Source organism: Hippoglossus stenolepis, chromosome 5, assembly GCF_022539355.2.
Source record: "Hippoglossus stenolepis isolate QCI-W04-F060 chromosome 5, HSTE1.2, whole genome shotgun sequence".
In the NCBI taxonomy this organism is placed as follows: domain Eukaryota; kingdom Metazoa; phylum Chordata; class Actinopteri; order Pleuronectiformes; family Pleuronectidae; genus Hippoglossus; species Hippoglossus stenolepis.
This window is the reverse complement of record NC_061487.1, coordinates 27059916-27080586: the sequence shown is the minus strand read 5'-3', so window position 1 is coordinate 27080586 and position 20671 is coordinate 27059916. Positions and strand designations below refer to the sequence as shown.

The following is a 20671-nucleotide window of genomic DNA, read 5'->3' as shown; positions in this document are numbered from 1 at the left end:
AGCAAACAGGCTTTTCCTGTGTTGTTCTGTTGCTGCATTTAGCCCCAGTTCCCTCGACCAGTTCATCTGTGACAATGAGCCGTTATCAGGCCAACAACATTTCTAGGAAACGGAAACAAAATGGATGTCACCATGTTTCTGTGTTATCCACAATCGCAGTTAAGACTCTAGAAAACCAAGGTAACTGCAAGAAGCTACGTCACAACCAGAATCCAGAATCCAGAATTTAGCTGGATTTATAGGATAATAAGCGATAAATAAATAAAAACAAATACATTTGCTTTAATATAAATTCCTATGAAATGAGATGAGCAGATGTGTCGTTAACTAAATGTTCTATTTCTGTCTAATTAAAATCCAGTGGGTCTTTGAAATTTACCATCTGGAAACGTTCACACGTTGGCACTTGAGTATCAGCTCTGGATAACGAGCGGTACCTTGACTGGGACAGGAAGCTGGTGATATCAGCAGCTAAAGGCCAAAACACTCTCACACACACACAGTGCACTCAGAGAGTGTGTGGACAAAACACCAGAAACACCCCCCCGTGACACTCAGAGGATTAACGTTATAGATAATGGATAGATAGATTATTGGTATTTAAACATTTGGTGTTAGTTAAATAAAAAGTCCACTCTGTAGGTTTTTGTTTTTGAACATTTTAAGAATAAAGAGTCTTGAAGAAGTAGGTTCTGTACAGTTGTTAACATTTAACACGGAAGTCAACTCACAGGGTCAGATCGTATTTAGGATCCTGGTTAATGAAACACTCCCTTCGATGTTTACGGGTCCATGTCGTCGTCCTCGGGCAGAGAAAACTCACAGTATCCTGTTGCTGTCGTGCTCCAAAGTACTGACTGAAGTACTGACTGAAGTACTGACGAGAGTTTGCAGGTCGGGGGTCAGAGGTTTGCAGGTCGGGGGTCAGAGGTCAGTGTTGGCCATCGGCCATCTTCCTCTTGCGGTAGTTGAGAACCAGGCTGGAGGCGGTGAGCTGTCCGGCCTGACCCTTCTCCCAGCTCTGGAATCCGTTGAGTCCGCTCTGCCCGGACTTGAACAGACCTTTCTCCAGAGAGTCCAGACGCTCCACCAGAGCGGACGTGTCCTCGTTGTAGGCGTTCTGGGAAGAGTCCATGGTCCGCCGGAACCGACCGATGAACGTCTGCAAGGAAAGACAATATAAACAGATTCACACACACATCGTAAAAAGATAAACTGTTGAGGTTTTCAAAAGATATTGAGCGGTTTTCAGAAATGAAAACTGAGGCTCTCGAATCTCGTCATCTTCCCAAAATGTAAAACTCCTCTTTTTTATCCTGAATCGTCCGTTATTTCCTAGAATCACCCACCGTGAATTTACTGGACAGGTTCATGCTGTATTCTCACGTGGGCTCACTCAGTTTTTTGGGGGACATCTAACAAGGGAGCTGCAGGAAAAGTTTTTGAAAAACTCCACTGCAACAGATTCTGACATTTGTGTTCTCACACACAGGTCCTCCAGAAAATGTCAAGAAAATGTCCTAACTTCAAAATGCTGAGTTTCACTTCATTCTAATGTAAAAATCTATGAAGCTGCAATCAAATGAAATTCCTAGTTTCCACCTTGATGTGTTATTTTCTTTAGTCTCAACAGTTCGTCGTCATAACGAGAAGTTTTCAGTCACTCTTTGATTTTTTTTCTAAAATGGAGATGATATTTGAAACAACAGATTTTCTAAAGAAGCCATATGTATATCTTGGGATGTTTGAAGCTATGACGACGTCTCATAACGAACTTCAACATTCCAGTTTGTCATGAGAGTCAGACTCTGTCTGCCTGGTAACAGCTGCACCACACATGTATGCTCACATGCTTTCTGATCTGATTACGCCCCCTAGCTGTGATGTATGAAATAACTAAACTATGTCTAAGTAAATCAGATTATTTCATACTCTTGTTTGGATTATCTATTGCAGAGTATTGAGGATTTAATGTAACTTGTCCTCTATGAATGATCAGCACTCTTTTATATTAATTATTGTTGTGCACAATCTCCACCTGCAGCAGCGTCTGTGCAATATCTGGGTTCTCCGGACTTTCAAAGTGCAGCATCTGGGATCCCAGGCTGTAGTAGTAGGGCCCCCTCTTGTGCAGGTCCACCACGTTGGGGTCAGCGTTGAACACGGTCCTCCAGCCCTCCCTGTAAACCTTCGGCAGCTCCACAGACAGCACCCTCCTCTTCTTCTCATACAGACCCTTGGACAACCACAGAGGAAGCTCCATCTTTGTACCCTGAGAGGAAGGACATCAGATATTAAAAGATTAAACAATCAAATAAATTAACCCAGGCTGACTATCTCAGATTTGCTTTCTACTTTGTGTAAATTATACTGAACCCAAAAATAATTCTAACTCTTCATGCTACACGCTTGATGTTTTCAGGGATTGTTCCACATTATTAAATGTCTTGAACTTTTAAATGAGTTGGCCTACAGCTGCATATTTAAGTTATTACTTGATGAATATTCAAGTCAAGAGTCAAGAGCTTCTTTCATGCTTTGGAGCTGGAAGCATAACTTAAAGATTTCTGAGGCATTACAAAGACATATCTATAAGACCAATTCGACCAGAAAAACAATCAATTAACAATTTATTATTATAATTTATAATTCAAAATATGACGGTGGTACCTTAAACCAAACTAATTCCAGATATATTAAACATGATCGTTATGGATCTGGTTGTTTTCTTCCATGGTTATAATGACTTTTATTAACTTTACAGTTATATTTATGTAGTCATGTGCTTCTACATGTGAAGACACGTGTTTAACTGGCCTGTGTTTTTACACTATTGTGTAAAATTGATTCAGTTCAATAACAACACTTAAGTTTCTAAACTGTGACAGTGAGACAAGGATATTCTGTAAATGTGCAGTAACCGAACAGAAATCTGCATTTATGCTTCATGTTTAATGTTTTTTACTGGCACGAGTGTTGATTGGTTGATTATAAATAATATAAAGTGAGACGTATTGATTCTTTAATATTGTTTATAAGACTTTCCTGAATTAGACACCTTCACCGAAGCGAGGAGGGAAACAGAAATATCTACAGTTTCCTTCACACGTTAAAACACAGCTCAGTTAGACACGTGCGTTTCTACGATATAAGAACTTTAAGAACATTTAACTCGGGTTAGTTCTCTGATTTAACCCGGGTTATTTCTCCACCTCCGCGATGTCCTGCGAGTCGCTGGACTTCTCCAGGAAGCCGAGCCGGGGGAAGGCGCACTCGATCCGGACCGGAAGTCTCTCGTGAGACAGCAGGATGTCGTCCAGGGACAAGAAGTTCTCCTCCATCCCGACCCCGGCCTGGACCGGGAAATACGGCTGAGCGTCCATCTGGGTTCGGGAGAAACAAGCTGAGCAAATCCACCGGACTCGAACCCGCAGCGTCCTCTGTTGTGCTCGTTTCACTTCCTGTTTGAGGCTTTGGCGCCAGGACCTGCGGACCAATCAGAGCGCCGCTGGGGAGGTCTAGACTCGAGCAGTCGATTCATGGACCAATCAGCGCGCCGCTGGGAGTTCTAGGGTAGAGCAATCGATCCAAAGTGATCGATCTGAGAATTAACAGATCTTAACTTTTGATATTATTTATTTCTGCTTCATATTGTAATGATTAGTGATTGGTTATTAAAATACTTAGAAATACTTAAATTTAGTTGTTTTTTGTTATTTCGAAAAATTCCAAAATTGAAACACAACATGCTGCATTAGGGAAATATGATAAATAAATAAATGTGATAGTGGACTTACTTTACTACAGTAGTTTTAATTATGTACAGAATAAATTAAGATTTTCTCCTGATCTACAAAGTCTGGTGCAATTATGAATTTAGCCTCTAGAGGTCAGAATATGACCATTTAAATTCTGAAGTCCCCTGTTTGAAAGAATGTTGAGCAGAGATGATAATAATCATATAATAATACTACTAGTATCAATCTTGATAATATTAATAATAATATGTGTGGGTCATGATACACTTGGAACATTGTGTGTCACACAAAGTGATTCTCTTCAGTACATGGCTCCTTGTGACTCGTCCCTGGAATCACTGGCCACGAGGAACAGGGAGGATCTGAGCACTAAAGGATTGTTACACTTTATTTGAAGTGGTGCTCACGAGGTATCAGAAGCACGTTATGGTCAGAAATGCTTCAATATGAGATGCAATGAGGAATGAAACACGAGTGGGATTGAATACTTTCTGCAGAAAACGATTTCATACCACATTCAAACTCCATCGGACATCGTCACATGACCGGCGAGCAAAATGTCAGCGAGAGGCCGATGTTCGCCTGCTCACGTCACGAAGCAGTTTGAAAACAGAGGGAAACTTCCCGAAGAACAGAAAAAACATGAAAAGAGGGAAAAGATTTAAACACGTAAACTTTTAACACTTAGTTAAAGAGTCAACTCGTCAAAGAATTTCATTTGTCTCTGTTACTGTTAACGGTTGTTTTCAGAAGCTAAAAGCAGCAGATGATTTATCGCTTCACACACTAACTGATTTGTTGGTGTATTTATTTAAAGTGCATTAATTAATTTCTGGCCACTTGAGGGCAATGGAACAACTAATCCTACCGGTCTGTGGTCCAGACGACTCCATTATATGACGGGATACTGAATAAATGCTGGTATTCACCTCTGTTTGCTCTGAAATTTTGTATAAACAAAACAATTCTTGCATTTACTTTATAAATGAACATTTTCAAACAAGGCTCAGAATGAATTACATAAAGAATTCGAACCTGCAAGTTGCTTTTTAAGGGATTTAAAGTGTTCTGACTTCTATCTTTTATAAACCATGAGTGGTGCAGGTGAAGGACAGAGCAGCACATGTCGTGTGAGCGGTGAATTCATCAGTGCACTGAAGAGGCTCGTCTGAAAGTCGATCCATTCACTTGTGTTAAATGTCAAACGTTGTGGTTGAACCACATTTAAAGTTCACCTCCGAGCGATGTTCTCTGGGGATGAGAGGTGATGACTTCACCACCAGTCAACACTAAGAGCAAAGCAGTACCACACATGTTTGAATAAATGAGAGATATTGATCGTTCGCCCCCTTTTCTCTGGATTGTGATGTTTGATGACCGGCGCTCGTTCTCTTGTGTGAGTTGTATGTGTCACAAAATGAAAGTTCAAAATAGAGTCTGTCATCTAGCACAATTTATTCCACCATTTGTTTACAGTAGCTTTTTGTAAATGCAGTTTGTTTGTATGATTTGGTTTGTAGTAGTCTTCATTTATCAGCTCTGGCATTCTGAAGAGTGAGTAACACCCCACACGACTGTAATATTAAACAAATATTGTTAAATATGAACAAATGAATAAATAAGCCCCGTTCAGTGGGACTGCAACGTCCTTCTTCAGGTCTGAGTGGCTCACGTATCCAGTCGCAGTAACCAGACCTACTCTAGCAGAAACACGATGTGGGGAACCGACAGTAGCATGAATGTCACGCTCACACACACATGCACAAACAGTCATATGCACGGAATCACACGCACACACACACACACACACACACACACACACTCTCACACTCAAGGCTCTCACTAGAAAATGACGAGTCATGATCACATGAAAAATCTGGCAGATCTAAAAAAAGAAAGAACCAAGAGGTTACATGTATAATTTACAATATGTCATGTCGCTTCTCTGCAGCTGTAAACATCAGCAAAGTAAAGGGAGGACTGCCAGTCGCACACACAGGGAACATGGACATCTACACTGTAAACATTTCAATACATAGACACACACACACACACGGCACTGTCCCAGTCGGCCCTCTACACTGACCTTTCATGCTGTCTCACACACACACACACACACACACACACACACACTCAGTCACTAGGCTTCAGCAAAAGCTATTTTGTCCCCGTTCCAAATTCTCTCAAACACACACACACACACACAGACACACACACCACATAGTGTACATACACATACGGGATGAAGCCTGACACCGGAGCATCCCAAACGTACATGTTACACAGCAGGAGCGTAAACAACATTGCTGGCCCCTTCATCCCCCAACCAGAACCTACCTCTCCACCCCGAGTCCTTCAACCGACATCCCACACTTTGTATTATTTCTTTTTTACGCTCCCCCCCCCAGTCTGCCCTGGTGTGCACAAACCAGACCAGAACTGTTTCATGTCATTTCTATGAGTCAAAAAAAAGGAAAAGAAAGAAGAAGCACACCGGAACCGAGTCTTATATATGAGGATGTCCCCCAAGTCGGAGTCCTGTAGTGAAATGAGAGGCCCACAGAATATTGTACAAGACTGTTTGTCATAGTTCTCAATCCTCCATGTGTCGCTGCCTTCCAACCTTTTCCTTCTCCTCCTCCTTTCCTTTCCTTCCTCCCCTGCTCTGCTTCCTCTCCTCTCCCCAGTTAAGGCCATGGGAGGGTTGGACACAGATGACTGGCAGATCTGGATCCAGGTTCAAGATGGAAGGCCGGCTGCTGGAGACCTGTGAGGACCTGAGCACCTCAGAGAGTCCATGGCTGAGTAGGAGGGGGGGGGGGGGGTTGAGGCCTGATGAAGCCCTTTGAGGGACTCGTCTCGTTCGTCTGGACATGGGGAGGGTAGTGTCTTCAGCGGATGTAAGATGGTGGGCTCGGGAGGGGCTGCCCTTTAATGTACAATGGTGTGATAGTCACATTTTCTTTTTTTTGGTTCACGGGGGAATAATTGATCTGGGTTAGGACGATGGATTCTGTCGGGATAAGTGTGTGTTGATCGCTTTGATTGTTTCCTTGGATTTGGTTGCGTCTGTGTCCGAGTGTCCACGGCACGACCACGAGATGTTCTGGAGACAAAGGGGAGGACGGGGGCAGAGACAGACAGACAGAGGGACAGAGAGACATCTGAATTAAATCCAGCACCATCATCAGCATTGAACAGCATTCAGAGTGTGTGCGTTCTGAGAGTGTGACAGTATTAGAGTGTGTGCGTTCTGAGAGTGTGTGCGTTCTGAGAGTGTGTGCGTTCTGAGAGTGTGTGCGTTCTGAGAGTGTGTGCGTTCTCACCTTGAACAGTATTCAGAGTGGGCCCGGTGGTCAGTCAGTCAGACGGATGTTCGGGGCAGGACCGATTGATCTCAAACCAAGAGTCTATACAGCTACAGACACACACACACAGACACACATGATTACTTTCTATAACCACACGTCTTTACAATACAGCTGCAATTACACAACACACTGAATTGTGTGGGTCAAACGCAGAGGAACAATCAGGTCAAGTCAAGAAATGTGACACTAAACATAATCAATAAAGACAATACGACATCAGGATACCAACTGAATGGTCCTGCAGTCGTGAATAGATTCAGAGTAGTTCAGAGGTTTGTTAAATAACATGTTGGACGGGTTCCATATGCAGAACTCCCACAGAGACAGAACATACACAATGTGCATTTTATAACGTACTGAATAAAGAGAGCCAGGACAATGTTACATCATATATGCATTATTATAAGTTTCACATTTTATTTATGGTAGAAGAAGACAGTTTATTTAAATGAGAGTAGTAAAGCACAACGTAGAAACAACTGCAGCGTAAGTAAAAGTGCAGAGACTGTTGTGTGTTAAATACATGTTCTGCTGTTGTGTGTTAAATACATGTTCTGCTGTTGTGTGTTAAATACAACATGTTCTGCTGTTGTGTGTTAAATACAACATGTTCATATGGTCCTGTTCTTCCTTTGTTGAGCTCTAACGCTGCAATATGATTGGCTCAGCAGCAGTCAGGCGTCTCCAGCCTGCTCTGATGTCTTTACACTTATTATCCAAACATGTGATGTGACAGTGATGCATCGTTACAACAGAACCTTTATTATCCACTGAGTTAATATGTATGAAACCAGAGAAATCTTATCTTATTCAGTAAGTGGATTTAATTAGAGGAAGTGCGAGATTATAAAACAGGCAGGGAGTCCAAGTGTGTGTGTGTGTGTGTGTGTGTGTGTGTGTGTGTGTGTGTGTGTGTGTGTGTGTGTGTGTGTGTGTGTGTGTGTGTGTGTGTGTGTCACCTTTTGTGGTAGATGCAGAGGCACGGCAGTCTGGCTATGGTGTCCCCTTGCTGCAGTTCCTCTAGACAGATCACACACTCACCAGCATCCCTCGCCAACACGTCATCTGAGGTGGCAGACACACACACACACACACACACACAAACACACAAAAGCACACATTAGTATGGACAATGGCAGGTTGGTGCATTACACACAGTAGATCAGTGATATCTGAACTTTTCAGCTCCTGACCCAGAAACTTAACACAATGCTTAAGCCACACGTACAATGTACAGATTTAATAATGGATGTAAAAAATAAGTGCTCAGTGTATTCAAGGACACAAAACTGTTTTTTGGTGCAGTTTCTAAATCCCATTAAGCTCCATTGAGTTATTGTGAGTAGTCACTGAAGTGATGGGTCCTTTGGTTTGAATCTTTAAACCTTATGGACTTTACCAGTGTGGGCCCCTGATGTATAGGTTGTACACTGGGAATCAGACCTGTGTCGTCTCCGCTTTATTCTTAAAAAACATGTAACTTCTGATCAGCAATAAAAAAGAAGTGTATTTGTGTGCTTGGATTTATTGCTGTTCATGCTGAGGCAGCAGTCACAGCAGAGTTTTCCTTTCTCAGCCTTTTCTGCAACTTAACAACTGTTCAACCTTTCAACCGTCAAAATGTTCAGTGGCTCGATTCGGCCCATTTGTCAGCGAGTGCTGCAGAGCGTATTAAATCTAAAGTCAACATCTGATCCAAGTTTTCATAATCAAGTGAAGAGTCTCGTAAAATGTTTTAAAAAATGAGGTCATCTGAGTAAAGTCCTCGCGTCAGAGAGTGAAACTCGTCTTCTCACCAACCTCCGTCCACTTCCACTGTATTTCACAGCTGTAGGATTTTATTCTTACTTTAAAAAGTCTTGTGTGAACCAGCGTGTGACCTGAAATCCAGTTTGCAGAAGCTGAAACGAGGTCAATGCAGAATATAAGTTGAAACATAATGTGCTTCACTAAATGTTTAACAAGAACCGCACTCAGAGAGACGGTGCACCCGCTGCATGCTGCTCCTAAATATTCACTATGTGCTGCACTCTAAAATGTTTAAGTATCACAAGTTAAAAGTTATAAAATGGACAAAATGAAGACAGAATATATTTATACTTATTCTAATCATATATTCAATACTGCATTTTTTTTAAATAGTTATTAATACAACCTTTATCTGAAGTAAAGACGATTCCAGTGTATGTATATGAGCTTTAAATGTATTATGCATTAGCAAAAACTTGGGTGTCATGCCGTGACCTTGACCTTTAACCCCTTACAATTCAAATTGCATTAAAACTGTCCGAGTTATTTCTGTGAACGACGGCTCAGGTCTGCAGGTGTCGTCAAGAGGCTGAAATATGTATTTGAAAGTGGAGCAGAAAGTCGGTTCAAGATCCACGACCAGGATCCTGGATCTGCTCTGGGATTCAGACCTGCACCAGAATTCAGTGGATTCTTCCCTGAGCCTCAACTTCCACCCAGTTTATTGGTTGTTTGGTTTAATCCTGGTTACAAACCAACAGTCCCATTAAAGCTGCGCCACACCTCCAGTCCTTTAAGTGACTCGACATGTGGCCCGTGAATCAGAGGAACTGAGATGTAAGACGAGTGACTCTGCTCAGGTCTCTGAATCATGAGCTCTCTTCTCACCTGGCCCCGTTTCCCTCTTGACTTTCAGTCGTCTCTCTCGACGGCCGACTTGCCAACAGACATTTGGCATCCGGCTCCTTCTCATCGGTTAGGAGCTGGACGTGTCGCTGTGTTTCTGAATCAGGACACGTTTATGTCTCTCTTTGTGTCCCGGAGTGACCCGAGGACTCCAGAGGTAAAACTGCACAAAATGCCTCGTTCTTTGATTTTCTGTCTCTAATTCCAGCCTCCTGACTTCTGTGTGTGTCTCAGGCCCCCTGTGTGCAGGGCTATATTTAGCGGGGGGGCATTAAAATATCATCATGCAATGTCAAAGCCCAGAAAAGATCCAGTGGTCAGTCATGTGCTGCTACCTGCAACCCTCACGTGCTTCTCACCACCTCGTGCACTGACCAGCAGGGGGCGACTCCACTGGTTGTTTCTATAGAAGTCTATGAGAAAATGTCGAATAGACCATAAAGCACCAGATGTGTTGGGGGGTGGATACCAGTGAGAATGACAGCTAGTACCGTCCAATGGGTGCATTGATCGCTCATCCAGGCTCCACCCCCTGCTCCTCCAAATATGGTTACTTCTGGTTTCAAAAAAACAAGATGGTGCTGAACAAGTTGTCAAACTGAGGCTTCACACAGATGATTTCTACAACCTGGATATTGAAGCTTTAAGAATTGATATGATGATAAAATATTACCATATAATGGGAGGAATCTCTGTAAATATGTTTTCCCCAAAAACCGTCCATCTGATCTGCTTGACACTTGGCAGGTGTGTTGCCGAAAGTGCAGGAGTGGATTTGGTGCAATGTGGACATGTGACGTACGAACGTTGGGAAGTGACGTCATCGATCGCAACGACGCATCTCAGCGACTCTGTATCTGTATTTTCTGTTTATTTTCATGTACACTGAGAGAATGACTCTTATAGTTGTTATTGTCTATAAACTCTTTCAGTGTCAAGTATGAAGTTCTTTGTTTGTTTAAGCTTTTCTCAAAAAAACTGCAACCGACATCACCACAGGTTTATGAGTCTCTCATTTGCAAAAGTGTTCAGACCCGGACTCTGTCTCTCCTCTGTCGAAGCCCCTTTGACAACAATTACAATCTTCTGGTATAAGCCTCAATGAGCTTTGCACATCAGGCCAATCCTCTTACTCCCCGTCAGATAGGATGAGAAGCATCTGTGAATCTTCAGGTCTCTCCACAGATGTTCTAGAGGGTTTAAGTCTGGACTTTGGCTGTCGGGTCACTCGAGGACGCTCCAGCATTGTCTTGACGTCGGGTCAGTGCTGAGCCGGAAGCTGAACCACTGCCCCAGTTTCAGGTCATCACGTGGACTCTGGAGCGGACGACCTCTCTGTACTTAGCTGCATTCATTCATTACCTCAACTCACTGCAGGGACGCCATCCGCCAGCAGGAGGCGTTGCAGCAGGATCGTCAAAGCAGCCGATTGCCTGAGCTGGAATCCCACAAAGTCATTGCAGTCCTTTAAGTGTCTGATTACATTTTGTGCACCTATTGTGTGTTAAACGCTCAGCGATGTGTCGGTGTGCACCAGTCAGTCGGCCCCAGGTGATTGACAATAGACGCCCGCGCATGCTGGGGAACGAGATAAGCTGCAGCTCGGCCTGTTTTGTGGGTCGCAAAAAAAAATAAAAAAATCAGAGCAGAGAGAACGAGGGACAGGGAGAGGGAGGGAAGAAGCTCCGGAGATTACACAGCGGGAACAGAGGCAGTCAGACGGACGGACCCCCGGAGGAACGGGGGACAGAGGGAGGATGAAAGGGGAGTAATTTGCTGGAAATAAAGAGTGACAAGACAGACAGAGCAGTGGGGGGGGGAAAGAGGCAAGAGGAATTATGGGAGTCGTTCTCCTTTTACCCTCTCTCCTCTCATCCATTATCAGCCATCGGGCCACTCCATCACTCTGGATCCCATCTTCCTGAAGACAGCTTCACTCTCCTCTCTCTGTCCGTCTTTCAATCTTCCCTCCACTCGCTCGGAATTCAGCTGCAGGCTTCGAACTTACATTATTGTTTAAATGCATTGGCCTTGTGGGGCCGAGAGGACAGAGGACAGAGGACAACCCCCCCCTGCCCTCTTTAGTGTGGTTACATTGTCATAATCATCAGAAACACGACGCTACTGTCCTGAGTGCACAAACACACACACACACACACACACACGGACGACAAGGTGACCTTCAGGCTCCGGATCAGACGCACATGTACACGGTTGTGAGTCGAACTAGTAGCTGTCAATCAACGGGCTGCTAGGGGCAGTGAATAGACACGGCTGCTGTCAATCATGTGTTTCCACACAGCACCAGGAGCGGCTGCACAGGCCATAATTAAAACATGCTGAAGGCAATGAATGGCAGGGAGGTCGAGAGTGCGTCTGCAGCAGTAACATTAGTAATACATCAGTGTGGACACGGGGAAACAATAAGAACCGACACGTCAGCGACAACTCGCAGCATCACTACACGTCCCGTTTTAGGTTCGACTGAACCGACAATAAAAACAGATGTAAATCGTACAAATGAAAGATAATATTTATATTATGAGGATTTCCTGTCTCTAATCAGGACGAGAGCTGACCTTCAGTTTGGTAATATATGCAAAGCTCCACCCACAGTGACGTCCTCGTGATAACCTCACCCAGTATCATTTGTGTCTTATTAACACAAAACCTTTTGCTCGTAGCGTTTGTGACGCCTGCCGAGCCTGTAGGGGGCAATAAAGTCTACATCAACAATCCATCAAATACCAGAGAAGAAGATCGTGAGCCTGCTCCGTGAGCTCGTCATTTAACGTGTAACTTTCAGTTTGGTCCCGTCTGCTCACACTGAAGAGGCGGTTTACGGCCTTTACAGCAGCCACAAGATGCTGTGGCTTCACTTTGAGGAGCTGTCATGTCGTCCATCTTTATTTACACAAGAACACAATGTGTGTGTTGCTTATGATGCATTCACATCACAGCAAATGTTGCCATAGTGCTCAACTGACCTGTAGGTGGCAATAATGCAAGAAAAAGACAGTCCGCAAGTAAACAAGAGCGCAATTTACAATACAAACGCAAGTTCAAACTAACGGCACTTTAAGTTTGGAAGATATCAAGTTAATTGAACTCCTTTAAAAGGACAAAAACATATTATTTAATTATCCTCACTGTGGTAAATCAGCCTCTGTAGATGATGGCATTCAGTTCTCATGTGGGAACAGAAGAACGACTTCAGCGTCCGGCCTGAACCACGCAGCCTCGGCAGCAGCAGGAAATCCTCCGTCTGACTGTGTTTGGCAGCAGCACCATATGACAGATATTTCACTAATTGGATGAGCTTAGCGGGAGATGCACACTCACCCAATTTAGATCCATTTTCTCCAATTATGAGTTCAGGTGTTTGGCCTCAGTTTGTGTCTGCACGAGCTTCACTCAGCATCCGGACTCAGTCCACAGGGGAACAACCAGAGTCTGAAGCTTCACGTGTTTGGTCCATAGCTTCATCTGATCTGTTAGTTCTGGTTTCACGTTGTAATTTAGGGACTAAAGAATTTACATACGTCCTGGCGTCATCACCTACGTGGGCGGAGTCTACCTATAGTTGACTCTGATTGGTTTGTAGACGGCGTCTGAAGTGGGCGTGTTTTCAAGGTCCCCTCAACCTGGATTATTTACACCAATCCACACCCTCTTCCAACCTCGATGACATCACGAGGAGTCCGAGCACCAAACAGACTCTAATTTAAATCACATCACTTTCTTTTTATTGTGCACGGCGGTAAATGTTGTTCTCTCCTGATTCCTCCTCACTTCCAACAGCTATGTGACTGTGTGTGTGTGTGTGTGTGTGTGTGCAGTGTGTGTGTGTGTGTGTGTGTGTGTGTGTGTTAGAGAAAGTACCGCACATAGATGCACTCACTGAATGTGGGTGTAAATGGCATTTTAGAGCTTTGATTGCTCATCAAGACTAGAAATTAAGGAGCATTTAACATTGATCTGGACCCAGAACTCCTCTTTTGGTCGGACTAAGTTTTGGTCCGGTGGTCTAGACCGTGGTCCGAGGAACCTTTCACACCTTCACCTGAAAAGTCTGAATGTCCGGACCAAGGTGTGAAAGCGTTAGTTGGAGACAACACAGAAGAACCAGTCAGGAATATCCACGTTAAAATCCTTCCCTCCAGATGTAAAACACTGGATCCCAGCTCCTCTGACCTCTGACCTCTGGACGAGCTTCGACTCATGTGACACAGTCAAGACCTTCAGGACATGAATGTAACTTAGAGTTTAAACCTCTTTCCTCCATGAAACAGGAGAATTCGTACTTCTGAGTCTGTGCTTCACCCTCAGACTTGACCTGTAGTTTCCTGCCTCACACGGAACCACTAACATCTCATGAAACAACAGAAAAGATGTTGTTTGTTACACCACGTGTTGATCGAGGTTGTGTTAACTCGTTCTATTAATTTTCATGATTTCTTCCTCGTTCCTCTCATTCATATTCATCATGTTTTGGGAGGAGTAGCTCAACAGCACCGGGGGTCTGTGGGGCCACCGTCTCGTCATGAATATTTATCAGCACAGCAGCAGAAACAGGAGACTTGGCACAACAGACTGTGGAGACCAATAAATATGACCAGGGCCAGAGCCAAAATCAATTCAGTATTTATAGCCTGGGTTCTCCTTCCAAAGACCAGGATCTGTCACATAAAGAAAAGGTCTGGAGAGAAGTTCTTACCGTTATAGGAGAGGCGAGGCTTGCTTAGACACATGATGAAGTGAACTTCCATTTCATTGGACGCCACAGACTTGGAGCAGACAGGACACTTGAATCCTGGGAAGGACACAAGAAAACACATCATTGAAGAAAGCTGATATAAAGATGAGTGTGAAAGAAACAAGTATCGACTCAAATCATGATCTGTGATAGTTTCTGTCACCGAGCTGACAGCAGGACGCTGTTTACTGCCCCCCTGTCACACTCCACCTGACCACCAGGGGTCCCTGTACTTCCTGTTTCCACCTGTTTTCCTTTTCCCCTCCAACCCACTTACTTTTCTACTTCCTGTTACCTGCAAGTAGTCACCTGGTGTCTTTGAACGACCTGTTTTTAAAAGTTATGTGTCTGCATCACCGCCTGAAATGTTTAAGTTTTATCAAACAAGCGAAACAAAGCCACAGAATTTTGTTGCAGTTCATGGGCGACTCGTGACCTCGCCCCATTCCAAGTGAATAAAGTTTGAAGCCACAGTCATGCGAGTTCCCCGTGAACCTGGTCCTCGTCACTTACTCCACTAAAGTCCCTTCATTGAAACCTGCCTCACAAATAGGAACACGTTTTATAGACGTGCTTCCAGAAAAGAAAAAGGTCAAAAGTGCCTCAGATCAGATGATACTCATCTTCTGAGGATGATCTGAAGTCTGCAGGAGCCTCGATGGTAAAATACCAACTCACCACTTCAGTGTTTTTCTTCAGGGGACCTGGATCCAACCTGATGACCAGCCATGATAAACTGGGTGCCCCCCCCCCCCCGTCTCCAACACAGATCTGTGTTTTAAAGGCTGAGCTACTTAATGTTCTGGATGTTTTACATTTCATTGACTTTAAAAGCAGGTCCGCTCTGACCTTAACAGATTTAAATAAAAATCCATTACACTCTAAATAAAAGAGAACCTGTGTCCGATGTGGTTCGAGGCATTGAATCACTTTACACCCCCCCCCTCTCGATTCCCCAGGATTCTGAGAAAGCTCCCGGAGCGTTAAGAAGTGTAACTGCTGCATTTCACACCAGCTAAAGGTCGGACCGATGATTAGATGAACAAACAGCGTCCACACAATAAAGAAAATGCTTCAACCGAGGAAATAGTTTGAAATGGAAATCAGTGCACGTTGATGTGTGTGTGTGTGGGGGGGGCTTGTAGATCTTTATGTTGTGTATTCAGTGGATTCTACGTGTGCGTTCATACAGTAATTACACTTTAACTCTGCTTCAGAACTGATGGAAAACACACATCCATACTTCAAAAGGTCACATTCGATTTTTCAAGTGGTTAAGTGGTTCGTCACGGCCGAGTGAAAACTCTCTGCGTGTGTTTCCCTGGACGCTTTCCTCTCCGAGTCCAGAGGAGACGTGAGCAGCTAATTACTCTGCTCGAGCTTCTCATTAGCTCTGACTGGACCATGAAGAAATCCTGCTTTTATAAAGTTGTAACAAAGATTCAAGTGGAAGATGTCAACATATCAACATAGCTTTTGACTTTTGTTCGCCGAGATTTAATTTAATTAATTTAATTTATAAGTTAATTTAATTCATGGAACAAACAAAACAATTTAAATGCAAACACACAAAATCTAAAAAATCTTGAATGAAAAGCAGCAGAAAGAAGAAGAATATTATAAAATCGGTCTATATATTCTTTCACAAGACATTAATTAACAAAGCAATTAGTTCAATAAAATTAAATTATACAGCGATCAAAAAGGGCCAGTGTGTGTGTGTGTGTGTGTGTAATGAAGCCAACACATCTGGATCCCTTCTTTCATTGCAGTAACTTCTCAGACAGACATTAAAGATATTTGCTCATTAACTAAACGCCTGTGGTTTGCTTTAGAACCTCGGTCCCTGCAGGTTTCAGCACTCGTGTCCTCTCTGTTGTTGTGCTCGCTGCGTCTGTGTCACTCCTCCCCTCATGTGCTGTTTGCATGCACTCGATTAGACTATATTGGTTTAACACATAACAGATAATCAGATCAACCGCTGGGCCACATGAGGCCAGTTCGACCGCTGTGCGACGGAGGAGCGCTCCAATCAGAGTAGCTCCACAGATGTGCTGGAGCAGGTGCTCGGGTTTACAGAACTGACTCTGAGTTTACTCGTCACACAAATCAAGTTATGGCACAAACAGGGAAAAACTCAAACTCAAACAAGCCTCAGCTTTTTAAACCTCGATCCACTGACAGCTTCATACACACGTCTTTTACCACAACTACTGATATGGGAAGAATCCATGATAGATATAATAAGCAGTAGTTGTCAGTGATTCTTTATCTTTATCATTATGACAAAGAAAAGTAATTGAGGCTTGGACTATAATCATGAGACAGAAGTTTGGTGGTGATAGGACGATGCACAGTGGAGTTATGACAACATCGTCTCCTTTGGCGAAGGATGAACCTTCACCGCACCTCAATGTTTACAGGTTTGAGGAAATGTCACGATTCTGACCATGGTCCAATGACGTGTCTCAGCTCATTTGAGCTGTTTATTGTTAAGCAGCCAGGAGCAGTTCATCAAAGTATAAAACATGTCACTTCCTGTCGCCAGTAGGTGGCGCTGTGACAGACTGTTTCTACAGTTTCCGCATTTGTCCAGCAGATGGTAGTGTTGTACTGTTGTTGTACTGATTATGCCGCGGAGGGGGACCGGGAGAAACGGCTCCGAACCACGGCCACTAATCACGCACTACATTCCACGCCATCACGTGCAGCGCTGTCAGTATCACTACGCACAGACCGATCTGTTCAGGTCAAAAACTAAAAATCTCCGTGTTGTTGAGATGACGTCATTTAAAGTTGATCGTCGAACGTGTAACGTCGAAAATAGGCGACTTCCTGTTGCGTGTTTCCATAACGCTCCGACATAACGCCTTTTTTGTGCCACTTTGTATATATATACATATATACAAAGTGGCACAAAAAAGCCGCACTGCTGTTGTACTGTTCCTAGAAAAAACGAAAAATGAAAAAAAACATATATATATAAAAAAATATAACTGGCGGGCTTCCTGTTGTGTTTTCCATAATGCACTGAGAGACTGATTTGTGCATCTGGTCATGATACACCAGTGTCCTCACTTTCGTTAGGATCGGTGGAAGCTAACTGAGGGGGTTTTCCGTAGGTGGCGCTGTTGAGCCATTTTGCCACGCCCACTTCAAATTACTTGAGGCCAAAATGGCAAATAATAATAATAAGAAAAACCCTTACACTTTCAAGAGGGCCTCCCACCGTCGGTGCTCGGGCCCCAAATAATAATAATAATAAAGACGTCATGTTTCAAACAGTTTAAAATGTGTTTGGCTGTAAACAGGATCATCTGTCATGTTGCAATGTTACACAACATTTCATTTAAGGATTCAAAATCTGTGCTACAGACGTGCACTTGTTTGGTCTCACACACACACACACACACACACACACACACACACACACACACACACACACACACACACAGCCCCCTCTTTGCACGTGGCAGCTGACCCACTTTTCCCTCGGCTGCTATTTACAGATGCTCCATAGGGACGAGCAGAGAGATGAAGGAAATGAGTGAGAAAGACGTGCACGAGGAAGGTGAGACAGTTCAGGCATTCGAGGAGAAACGACAGTTTGTGATACACGGTCCAGCACGGAGATGTGTGCGTGTGTGTGTGTGTGTGTGTGTGTGTTTGCGTTTGGCTTCAGCTTAGCCGAGCACCACAAATCCTTGAGGACATTTCATATTCAGGGAGCGCAGGAGGTCACATAGGGACAAAAGTAAATCATAGGACAAGATCGTAACTTAATTATATTGCTGCCTGTATATCTGGATGTGTGTTGATGCGTACGAACGTGTGTGTGTGTGTGTGTGTATTTGTGACAGTTGTCCTGTGCACTACACCCTTGAGGATCTGCTTTATGTCGAATTGGCAAATTTCTCTCAAATCATTTCCGGACTGTCCCGGCCGTGGAGTGCAGGTGAGGTCAGCTTCTCCCGGACTGACGTCTCACCGGCTGCTGCTGAGGAGACGCGTTTTAAAGTTTAATTGGAAATACACAGAATTCTGTTGTTTACAACTCAGTGGAGACGTATGGGGGGGGGGGAACAGGAGACTGGATTTATGCTTTTGTTCTGCTCTTTAGCATTTCTGATAATGAACTCTCAAACCCTGCTTTCCCAGTAAGACCCAGTCCACATTCATATAGATATCATGCAAAACTAGTTTTTTTCGTCTCATCAACACACAAACAGCGTTTTAAGTTACAACTTGTGTGGATTTTGTTTTTACGTCACACATGCCCACGGTTTGTGTGACGAGCAGGTGCCAGGAACAACAGCCACGATGGCGTGTTTGTCCACGTTTGGTTTCCGCTGCTCGGTCTAATAACGAGTTAGCAGCATGTGCATGTGTCTTCCTCGCTCAAAGTTAGTTGGACCTAAGATCACTAAGCACAGTCGCAATGTTCTCTGGTATTTAATGGATCGGTGACGTAGACTTTATCACCACCTGCTGGCCCGGAGTGCTTGTTTGAGCGTTCGCATGACGACTGTGAGACGTTTGTGTAACATTCCAGTGTCCTGCAGCCCCGCGATCAAACTTACATCACGTCTACACACATGTAGCCGGAGCAGCAGCAGAGGCCTCAGCGCTTTGTGTCTAGACAAAATGCATTCAGGCACTCGGAAGGTCACCCGAGTTTTGGCAGCACTCAAACACTTGAAAGCTAAAAATACACGTCAGGTCGTGTTTACGCGTGTTCACCGGGAGTAAAGCACGAGGATGTGTAGACAGCTGCAACAAGAGCAGATCTCCTCTGTTACATGTACATGAGGAGAAGCACGGCTGAGACCTGGTTTCCTCCGACCGGCTATAACACAAGTGTTTATTAATGAGATTAACGCATCAGGTTGCATCACACACACAAGCTGCTACACACGATGATCTGTTACTAATTATTTACAACCAGTAACTCTCGTGTGTCATTACTGCAAAGCTGCAACTCATCTGTGAGACGCTGACATTTTGAAATTGCAATAAAGACTTTAAATAAGAGAAAATGTTGGCGATGTTCACTTGGTTTTGTTGTGAACTGTATATATTAATCATATATTCCTAAAAGAAAAGTTAAGAAAAAAGGCAAAGTTATGCATCGAACCCATTTAGTGACAGAGAAACTGCCTTCAGGTATGAGCGGGATTCATCCACATTATTTATGCATTTCAATTTTTAAAATGCAGCTCATTTGATTCTGTTTGTCTTCTGTAGTGGCTGCAGGTGCCAGGACTGAAGTGAATGTTGTGTTATCCTGTTGTCGGTCAAACCTCTGGGATGTTTTAATCAGGGGAAACATCAGCGAATCAAAGTTTCACAGAAAAGCCAGCGAGCTGCGGTGCTACAATAATTAACATTCAGTGAGTGGGGGCGGGGGATCAAAGCTGGAGAATCACTCAAATGCTAAATCAGTCGTCAGGTTCCAGTTCCGATTCTCCTGCAGCTGGCTCCTCACTGGGATGATGGTGTTTTACCAAATGATGTTTTCTGTCAGGAGGACGACCACGTGGTCAGCGGCCACATCTGATTGGTCACATTTTAATGAGGATTACTTTACAAACACTGTAGAAAAACAACTGTGATGTGTTTAAAATGAGAGGATTTGCATGAAATACCTCCAACAATATGCAGATATTCATGTTTCACCGATAGCTTTGGCCGAAACAAATGACAGTAAGATAAGTGCATGTGATTTTTCTGAAGGTGATGAGCACGAATCACAGTATTTAAAGAAGAAACAAATATAACATTTACTTTGGCAGATCACCGTCATAAATCTTTGTTCTTGGATTTTTCCAGCAGCAGATTGGATTGTTGAAAATGTCTCTGTCAGTCGGCGACTGTCAGAAGACTGGGAGCTCTGGTGAATATCAACAGGAGGAAATCTGGTCCCTTCAATCACCACTAAGATGGAAAATACTCAGAAAGAACTCTGGTGTGGCAAAAGTAATAATAAACACACAGCTGTAGTTCTAATTTACAATAATCCAATTTTTCTTAAATTGATTTTATCAGTCAAAATCCTGACATATTTTGGAGTAGTGGCCAAGTACTGGCTGCTTATACAGTTAAATATATACTAATATAGCCTTAAACATATT

The 20671-nt window shown here is 43.6% G+C and overlaps 2 protein-coding genes across 2 annotated transcripts in view; both read right to left on the bottom strand.

The window, feature by feature from the left end:
- Positions 1-643: 643 nt before the first annotated feature.
- Positions 644-3508, bottom strand: gins3 (GINS complex subunit 3). The gene is made up of 3 exons (XM_035157911.2): positions 3213-3508; positions 2039-2272; positions 644-1162 (listed from the first exon to the last, which is right to left on the bottom strand). The coding sequence occupies exons 1-3, from the start codon at positions 3381-3383 to the stop codon at positions 932-934; spliced, it is 636 nt and encodes a 211-aa protein (XP_035013802.1). The 5' UTR covers positions 3384-3508; the 3' UTR covers positions 644-931.
- Positions 3509-5189: 1681 nt separating this feature from the next.
- znrf1 (zinc and ring finger 1) overlaps positions 5190-20671 on the bottom strand; it is a 30134-nt gene continuing 14652 nt past the window's right edge. The window contains exons 2-5 of the mRNA XM_035157910.2: positions 14502-14597; positions 8089-8194; positions 7085-7176; positions 5190-6864 (exon numbers count right to left, since the gene is read on the bottom strand). Of these exons, the coding sequence (XP_035013801.1) occupies positions 7119-7176; positions 8089-8194; positions 14502-14597 (260 nt within the window). The 3' untranslated portion in view covers positions 5190-6864; positions 7085-7118. The remainder of the gene's footprint in view (positions 6865-7084; positions 7177-8088; positions 8195-14501; positions 14598-20671) is intronic.

What these genes read in the sequence shown, in the direction of transcription:
- gins3 (XM_035157911.2), bottom strand. Translation starts at nt 3,383, where the DNA reads ATGGACGCTCAGCCGTATTTCCCGGTCCAGGCCGGGGTCGGGATGGAG. An exon ending in ACTCGCAGGACATCGCGGAG is followed by an intron (nt 2,273 to 3,212) that starts GTGGAGAAATAA and finishes CCTTCCTCTCAG; the next exon opens with GGTACAAAGATGGAGCTTCC. An exon ending in TTGCACAGACGCTGCTGCAG is followed by an intron (nt 1,163 to 2,038) that starts GTGGAGATTGTG and finishes CTTTCCTTGCAG; the next exon opens with ACGTTCATCGGTCGGTTCCG.